Raw genomic sequence first — 9,689 nt, 5'->3', positions numbered from 1 at the left:
CCAGAAAAGTGGAAACAAAATAGTTCCTAGGCATAAAATAAACAGTCCAACAGTTAAACATAAAGTGCTTTTTCTCCCATAAATGGTTTTGAAGTATCAAACAAATTCAAATATTAGACAAAAAGGACCAAAGTAAACACAAAATGCAGTTTTTTCATCAACATTCTCGTCTGGAATCTTGCACCAGACTGGACACGACGATCACTCCCTGGAGTTCCTCTCTGACACACTGACCATCAGCGTTATCTGATACAAGTGTCAGGTCGAGGACACATTCCTATTCATTGTATGTGTACATCAATTTGAGTGTCCATCATTTAGATATACTATAACGTAGTCTGTTCAATCACTCACCCAGAGACTGCAACAATGCCCCAAGGAAGACTGGTGCTGAGCAGCAGGTGCTGAGGAGTGGCCATGAGTGGCAGCAGGTGTGTTGGTAGGCTGCAGAAGCAGGAAAGTGGCTCAGCCATGCCCAGCCAGCAGGGGGAGACAGAGACCACACATACAAATAACAAGAGGGAGAAAACAAAAAACAAAGGAGACAAAACTGACAGGATTCTTACAGGAAGTGAACAAAGAATGCCTTCTTATAAGGCAGTGTTTTTTATAAACTAACTAAAAACGTACTTATTCTTCATTTCAAACTCTCGTATTCATTTTTAAACTCCATCTACTGTGTTGATCTTGTCCATTTTATTTCATGCTTAGCTTTTTACCTTTAAGTTTTTATCTGATTTATTTTTAATCTCAACTTATGTGTGTTTGATTTATCAAGGTTCAAGGTTACTTTATTTTTCCTTGGGAGAAATGTGTATTTATCGCCTTATTTAAGATGTGATGAAGTGACCTTGAGTGTTTGAAAGGCGCTTAAAAACTAAATATATTAAATTATATTATATATAATATATATATTATAATAAAATAATAAATATATTATTATTATTGTTATTATTATTATTATTATTATTATTATATGGGGACCCATATTACAAAGGTGGCAAGAGAATCGTGAAAAGAGCAAAAATGTCCATAATTTATCGACCTTTTGACAGCCAAATGTCAAACACCGAATAAAAACTTCATTTAATGCATGTTATTTAAAACATAAAGACATAAAAGATTGGGGGAAATCCTGCACATTTCTTTGGGGACCAAACAAAAATCTCCTGTGACCCATCTGCAGCTTCCAAACCAGTCTTTGGGAAACACTGCACTAAGGTGTCTTTCCATCAGCAAAAAATCTGACTTCTTGAAATATCAGATTTAAGTTTCTATCCATGTGGAAATAGTTCAAGCAGAAACAGTCCTCCACTTAGGGACAGAAGTTAATTATTATTATTACAGTAATGAACTGAAGCATATATCAATGTTTAATGGAAACCCAGCTGTAGATGCTATAAAAAAGAAAAGAAAAGTGGACATTATTTTCTGGTTTGCGCGGTAAGTGGAATCAGGAAGCAACAATTTATTGAATAGCTCCCACAGGGCGACTCCAAAGGTTGCAAAGAACTCCACTTCCAGTAATCAATGAACATTTCCACATTTTGGTGTTTTTTTCTTCTTTTTTTTTCAAAAGAATATGATAAATGGTAAATAATGCTTGCCACCTATGAGTGGACACCACATGACTGACAGCGAGTACCTGTCGCTGCCTGGTTACAGGTGTGAGTTTACGGTTTCAAAAAACTGCCATGGCGTAATCTGAAGCCTTCAAACTGGAGGTGGTTATGCAACTAGAAGACGACGTCCATCTTTATATGCAGTCTGTTACGCCCGGTCTAGGGGTCGGTGGGTATAACATGAAAAGGTTGGTTTCCACTCCCAGGTCCCAAGCAGCCACAAGACGAAAAGAAATATTTACTATATGAACTATTTACAGTGAATGAATGAAAAGAGCTCCAGGGTGGAACGAGGCCAAAAACAATAAACAAAACGCTTCCTAACTATCAAAAGCCCTACTCTAATCTTAATCTAACAGCAATGGCAGCCCACCCCTACTACACACACACACGATATCTAATAGGAATCGAATTCAAACAAACAAAGTGACCGAGGCGAGAACCAGCGAGGCTGTTCCTGGTTGTCAACTTCAAATAGTGTGGATTCTCCGGAACAGCCAATCCTCTCCGTGGGCGGGGTCGGCAGCCACCAATCCGCGACCGTCAAGTCTCCTTAGTGTTCAAATTGGCAACAGAATTGACAGGCAGACATGTTCCCTTGTAACAAGTCTAAGGATGGAGTTGGATATTATTATATACTTCTTTCATTTCTTTGTTCCAACTTCCAAGTGGCCTCTGTAAATGTATAAATGACTCTTGACTTCTTGACAACAGGCAAAAGAGCTGTGTGCGTGCTGGCTATAAACGGGTTCGGGCTTTTAAAAAGCTGTCAATCAAAATGTACTTGTCAGGCTCAGGCCGAGTTCTGCCGGGCCTAACCTTCTAAGCCCGATTACAGCTCTAATCTGCAGGTTTATCCACATGTATTATTTTGTGATGATGTGGGACCAGTGCAGCGTCCCTGGAGACCAACAGGTCCAATGTGTTTTCCAATAGCTATCACAGAGAAGTGTACTGCTGGTGGAAACACCCATAGACCTTGCTGCCCCCCCAAAAAAAACCGGTGGAAAAAGACATATTTAAATGACTGTACTGATGCACTACCATTTGTACTAATCAGATATATCCAGCGGAATGACTTAAAAAGTAATATTAAACCAGTAAACTGACCTGACTCCATTTTCCCCCTCAGTAAATAAGACAATGACAAATCAAAAAAAGTGCAAAGTTTTTATTTCAAAATAGGCTTCAGTGTATTTGAACCTACTCCCTTATACTAGTATAGCGTGGTAAATGAAATGAAATGTTTACGCAACATAACATCCTGGTATCAATCAGCCACTGAAAAAAGTTGAACGATAAATATATTCATACAAAATAGAACACGATTAAATTTTCATGGCAGAAACGTATTTTCTTTTCTTTTATAAATTACATAAAAGTAGCTAAAGGCAGCTAACAGGCCCCGATTTGATGGAAGAACACTCCCGTAAATGTACATTTGTAAATTCATAGACGCGAGAATGACATCAAACAGCAGTGTGTTTCACAGTGTCAGTTTTCATAGATATCATTGAGGAAATAATATTTTGACTGAACGACAGTCAACAAGAAGATCATCACACACATGAGCAAAGACTAGAATCATTTAGAGTAGACAGTAATTAGACAGTCTACGTGTCTCTAAACATGCAGTAATAGGAGTTTTGATCGTTGGAAATGTCAGAAAACGTCATGGTGTGTCTTTAGTTGCGGTATCTTCCGTTGTCTTGTACGAAGGAGGGATTGTTGTAACCCTGGCTCTGACTGTACGGGTTGACTGGAGGTCGATTCTGGACGTACGGGTTCCGGGGTCGTGCAAAAGCAGTGTGCTCGCTCTGAGGTCGAGACTGAGCGTGCGAGTTCATGTCATCGTCAAAGTAGTGGTTCTAATAAAGAGAGAGAGAGCGAGAGAGAGAGAACAAGGGTACATTGTAAAATCAAGCGTGTAATGCAGCCATTCACAAACTTCACTGATCTGTTTGTGTGTGTGTGTGTGTGTGTGTTAGTAGCTGTTTCCTCCTGGATGTAACAATAACTATGGTTGTTTGCCATAACCATAAATAAAGGCTACAAACACCGCGTTTGCTTTGGTGTGCTGGGTCGGAATGTCCGGTCGGTTTGGGGAGGTGTGAATGCGCAACCGAACTCTGATCCGCCTAAAAACGTAGGTCTCGGTTCGCTTCGAGTGAACCGAATGCAGGAAGTGGACTACAACGCAGGGAGAAATGTCTGAGCCTATTGTTGCAGCGTATATATGTCGTATGTTCACATTAAACTATTGAGTTTTTCAACTATAAACTATATCATTGGCGAACACTTTGTATATAAACTAATGCCCATGTTTTATGTTTATAGATAGAAGACAAGGGTAAGCTGATCTGTTCCAAACTGAAGTGTTTCAGGGACTGAAGATACCATCTCAACAGTACATTTAAGGACACACACAAGTTCCTATGTCCAAATGGAAAAGAGTGTAGATGAATACACACATATATTTTTTATTATTATATTGGTGTATTGTCCACAATTTTTTGTGATTGTATGCATGTTATTGTGTGTAGCCCCATCTTCTCCACTTTTGGCCTGGCAGATAGAAACATTTCCTTAAATGTTGCCGTGTTTACACGACACCTTTACAAAACGGCAAAGAAAAAGATCACTTAAGCTTCGTTCCCTCTGTGTGGATATGTAGCTTATAATGCTTCACGTGTCAGCAGTATCAATTATTTTCACTACATAATCGGACAAGAGAGTGATGAAAGAGAGTACTAGTGACTCAAGCATGTACTAAGAAAACCAATGGCATCATTTGAATGCAGTAGCCGGTGTTTGACCAGAGAGGCCAGTAGATACGCCAATTTATCACAACATGTATGATTTCAATACTTTATACTAAACTGTTTGCACCTGGATCAACAAAGAACATTACTCGATGCCCATATACTCTCCTACACTTTAATTTGCATGACACCCCACAGCAATCAGCTGTTTTTAAAAAGGCACCGGCTTCCTACATTACTTGTCTTTGCACATTTATTACACAAGGACGCATGCTCACCGACTCCCTGTCCCTGTTTTGCTGGTTGTTCCTTGAAGGCATCTCCAGGTTGGTTGTTCTGTCCCAAACGCTGCTGGCTTTGGCCCGTGGGATTTCTGGTGCACCTCCACCTTGGCCATATATTAAGCCACTCTGTGAGGATTGCTGGCTGTTACCCAGGTAGCTGTTACTGTATACCAACGGTGACTTGGCAGGAGAGTGACTGACATAAGGTTTCCCAAGATCTACATTTTGACTCTTCTTCTTGGAGCTCCTCTTTGACCTAACGAGATTTAAATAGGACATACTGTATTATAATTGTATTGTGTATTTTAAGTTCAGTAAGTACTAATACAAAGGATGTTAGCATGATTCAATATTCAATACAGGTTAATGAGTAAAGCGCGTTGTAAAATAGCACAGAAATGACAGACAGATTGAGGTAAAAGTGAAGTCGATAAAATCCTCACCTGCAAGAGAGTATGGGCAGAAGGATGAGGCAGATGAGCAGTATTCCCCCAAGCGTGCAGGAAACGATGACCAGCGCGAGCAGCCAGTCTAACAAAACACAGTGACACGCAGGTTAATGGTAAAACAAGCACATAGAGGTCTGTGGTGTCAGTTTGATCAGCATAATCAGTTGGATCAGAAGACACACCGTGCTACACGGGGCTGGCACTGATGCCTTGCAGCAACGGTCTGTGTTTATATACTGCTTTTCTGGGACTAATGTAGGGTTAAGTGTTTTGCCCGAGGACACAGTGACATGAAGACTAGCGGAGCTGGAAACTCGAACCTACAACCTTCCAATTGAAAGACAACTCGCTCGACCACTGAGTGACCACCATTAAGCAAGTAAGAAGGTTGCCTGCTCCCATCCCAGTTCAGGCCTTTCTGTGTGGAGTTTGCACATTCTTCCCGTGCGCGTGTGTAGGTTTTCTCCAGTTTCCTCCCACAGTCCAAAAACATGCAGCGTTAACTGGTCACTCTAAACTGACCATAGGTGTGAGTGTGATCGGTTGTTCGTCTATCTGTCACTGTCACAAAATGGCGCCACTGATTTCTTTCTTTTCACCCGCGTGGGCAACACTTGTGGATCACCCGTTTTTAAAGATTGGGATTTATTTCAAAAATTGTTATTGTGATGTAATTTTTGTTGATTTAGTTTTCATTGTCTTATACAAAGCCCAACGTATACTTACGTTCTTCGCAGTTAAAACCAGTGTAACCAAAGTTACATCTGAAAGACAAGAGGACAATTTCATTTACACCAGTACCTTTGACCGGGAATATACAGTAGCAGTGGTCCAAAACAGGCCCGCCAGCATTAATATTTGGCCTGGCAGATTATTACAAAAATCTAATTTTACATACAGTAGATAGGTAGATGTATTATGTGACATTTTAAAACATGTTAAAAACTTACTTTACACATGTTACCTTATCAGAGGAATGTTCTCCACTGGGACAAGCTGTAAAAGTGGACGACAGTGGTAGGTAGAGTGTGATTCACAAAACCATAAATGATTATATCTCTCACTCACTAAGGCACTTACCGATACATAGTCTGTCGGACAAGTTTGTCATGATGTAGTTGTCGTTACATTTACAGTTAAAATTTCCATCTGTTGATGTGCAATCTGTGGTTTTCTCATCACAGGGGTGGTCGTCACACAGGCTTTTTACTTGAATAGAAGGAAATACAAGATGATGGCCTCAGTACATGTCACTAAAGTACAGAGTACAACAAAATGCTCAAAAAATAAACAACAACATGGGGTGGGCAATATGACACTATTTAACTGTGAAGGACTAGAACGTGCCGACGATGTGCCAAAACAGAGAGTTCGTAGTGTCGTCTATAGGACACATTCTATACATTGCTGCTCTATGCTCTTGTGCAGACGCATTCAGGTTTTTTTCCCCTCAGCCAAATCACACTATTTGATAGTTAACCTCATGCCCGCCCTAGAGAAACAGCGAGCGACCAATCATAGCAGTGCTGTGATTTTTTTTTAATTCCCCACGTTGTTTGATTCAGAGTGCAGCAAGAAGCCATGGCTGAAAAAGAGAACCAAATGGAGGAGTCGGTCCCTAAAAAGAACTCCACCCCCATTATACGACACTGGTTTGGCTTTTACAGAAGCAGCCTAAACGGATGCCGACCTGGCGTTTTTGCTGTTGCACTTGCAAGAATCTTAGGGATAAACTCTGTTCTCTATGTGTATTTGCATTTCCGCGATGTTTGCTATTGTGGTAAAAGCGTTTGCTTGGCTATTTAAATGAACGATTGTTGGTCTGTTTTTTGTGGGCGGTTGGCCGTTCTACCGTCAGCGTGGACATGGCTCCACGGCTAATGTTCACTTTGAAAAGGGAAGGGAGGGGGGAGCATCAGCGGTAACTTTTTATGACAGTGAGCATAAAGCAGTAGACACAAGGGGGAGCTCCTTAGAGAAAAAGGCAAGACAAAATGTATTTCCGTTTTAAATGTCATTTGTACTTGGCGCAAGTTGATTGAAATCTTGTCACTAATGTTTTTAGGACCAAATGCTTAGTTATATATTTTTTTCTATCAGGGATATGTTTTTACATTAGGACATGGTTTGGTTGCACTGTTCAGTAACTTGCAACAAATTGAAAATTGTGATAAAAATCATAATCGTAATTTTACTGCCAATAAAATCAGGACATGATATTTTCGCCATATCACCCACACCTATAACAACATGATATGGAATGCAGACTGAATACTGTACTTGAATACAAATCCGTCTTCTTTGAATTGTTCGATAAATCTCAATGTCAGACTACAAAGCAGTGAAGTAAGTTAGATTTAAAAGCTTCCTTTTTGATAAATCTTATAGTTAGAGCTGGCTCAGGGAAACCCGGCACCATCTCTTAGTTATGCTGCTATAGACCTAGACTGCTGGGGGAATTTCCTGTGGTGCACACACACTCACTCTCTCACACTCAGGGTATGAATATGACTTTATTATATGTCATTAACCTTGTTCTTTCTCTCCCTAGTTTGTGTCTTTCCCTCCTTTCCTCTCTCTCTCTCTCTCTCTGTGTCCTCATCTTGCAGTTTGCAGGATCCAGATCCAGTTTTGAGGCTAATATTATTATTATTATTATTATTATCATATATATTATTATCATATATATCATCACCATTATTATTATGCTATAATTAAAAGTTGATATGGTATAATTTTTTATCAACAATCTCTGCTGCTGCTTATATAAATTACATTGTAGTTCTATTAACATGTCATCACTGATTCAGAACTGTCTTGTCTAAACTTGTAACTTGATACAATTGTTGTATATCTGCTCTTTCTTCTGTCACTACCTTACCTCCCTCTTGTCCTTTCTCTCCCCCCTTTCTGTCTTCTGTCCCCCACCTCTCCTCTGTCCCCTATTTTTCCTTTCACCCCAATCGGTCGAGGCAGATGCTGCACATCTTTGAGTCTGCTTCTGTCAGGGATTTCTTCTTCTTCTGTTAAAAGGGAGTTTTTTCTCTCCACTGATGCCTAGTGTTTGCTCATTGCCTGAACAGTTGGGTTACTCTGCTCTCCTTGATGTTGTCTATGTACAGTGCCTTGAGATTATGTATGTTATGATTTGGCGCTACACAAATACAATTGAATTGAGTTGAACACTAGATTGATGTAATTAACTTACCATTGAACTCTAAGTTGTTGTTCTGCAAGATTTTTTCAATATTTGTTGTTTTGACCCCCGAATTTGCGAGGAAGATCATGTCTACAGTTGCATTGATTCCTGAACCATCTCTGGTGTTTCCAAGTTTCCTGTATGGACAAAGATCATACTTAGTGTGTGATTATATTCTACAGTAATTTCCTGTAATGGACTGTTCCACCGTAAGAAGACTGGTTTGACCAAACAGACTGCCGTTCTGAGACTCACTTGATTTCGAGCACTGTGACATTGGAGAAACCCTGAGTTGACTCACTTGAACTGAAGACACTTGTCAGCTGTGTTGAAAAAGAAAAGAAAGAAAAGAAAATTGGTCATCATACGACTAGGAATAAATTGCGATGATTATTGTTGGCTTTAACCTTCTTCTCCATTGTTCAGGCCAACCCGACCCACTTTGCTCAAGTATACTGTATATATATATATATATATATATATATATATATATATATATATATATATATGTATGTACACATATATGTGAGACACATGTGAGATGCAGGGAATAAAATGTAAAAAAAAAAAAAATGCTGTTTACAAATTACATTTTCCTCTTTTCATTACTGTTAATAATTATTGTGCATCATTTCAATTTTATTAAAATATATTGACTGTCATTTCTAGCAACAGAATATCTTTGAATTATTATAATTTATTTTTAGAATAAAAGCTCTGAATTATGTATGAAATTGCCACTGACCACTGATTTATGTATTTAACTTTCCTTTTATTCTTGCTGTGACTTAATTATTTAATGTGGCTCTTTTTAAGAATGTGATATATTTTGTCAGCACAAACAAATAAAAAAATGCTCACAAAACATAAAAAAAGAAGATAAAAATCTGCTTACCTGAGTAGTAATATTTTTCGAAGCTTCTAGAAATAGCAGTGAGCCCTTGATTTCCATGCCTGGCATATATTTTATATCTGGTAGCCCTAGCTGTCCTGGGAAAATTTTGGCTGGAATTTAAAAAAAAACAACAACAAAAAATGGATGAAACACATCAACATTTTTATATCGTTAACATGATAATAAAACAACAGCTCCACATCTTTTTTGGGAAAGGGTCCAATTTGATTTCTTGCCGAGACTTGCATCAGAGAGTTGACCACAACTTAACTCAAATTCTGTCAGAGAAAGTTCTAGTTATTTTGAAATGTGGTCGGGGAAACTAGTACACCATCCATTCATCAAAAGGCTCATCTGGTGAAATATACACTCACTATAAGTTTATGATAAATAATATTGTTTGACAAGCAATTTCTAACCACAGGCCATCAGACTCCTGAACTCCACTCTACAACCCCTCCCCAACCCCCAACTGTAT

At 39.0% G+C, this 9,689-nt stretch overlaps 1 protein-coding gene across 1 annotated transcript in view; it reads right to left on the bottom strand.

Annotated features, from left to right (window-relative positions):
- Window positions 1-2,778: 2,778 nt before the first annotated feature.
- Window positions 2,779-9,689, bottom strand: part of muc13b (mucin 13b, cell surface associated) — an 11,051-nt gene continuing 4,140 nt past the window's right edge. The window contains exons 4-12 of the mRNA XM_058620922.1: window positions 9,212-9,321; window positions 8,572-8,639; window positions 8,326-8,453; window positions 6,198-6,326; window positions 6,068-6,113; window positions 5,844-5,881; window positions 5,112-5,199; window positions 4,663-4,924; window positions 2,779-3,490 (exon numbers count right to left, since the gene is read on the bottom strand). Coding sequence (XP_058476905.1) covers window positions 3,308-3,490; window positions 4,663-4,924; window positions 5,112-5,199; window positions 5,844-5,881; window positions 6,068-6,113; window positions 6,198-6,326; window positions 8,326-8,453; window positions 8,572-8,639; window positions 9,212-9,321 — 1,052 coding nt within the window. The 3' untranslated portion in view covers window positions 2,779-3,307. The remainder of the gene's footprint in view (window positions 3,491-4,662; window positions 4,925-5,111; window positions 5,200-5,843; window positions 5,882-6,067; window positions 6,114-6,197; window positions 6,327-8,325; window positions 8,454-8,571; window positions 8,640-9,211; window positions 9,322-9,689) is intronic.

The sequence above is a fragment of the Solea solea genome, chromosome 21 (assembly GCF_958295425.1).
Source record: "Solea solea chromosome 21, fSolSol10.1, whole genome shotgun sequence".
Lineage (NCBI taxonomy): Eukaryota > Metazoa > Chordata > Actinopteri > Pleuronectiformes > Soleidae > Solea > Solea solea.
This window is presented reverse-complemented; position numbering and strand designations above follow the sequence as displayed.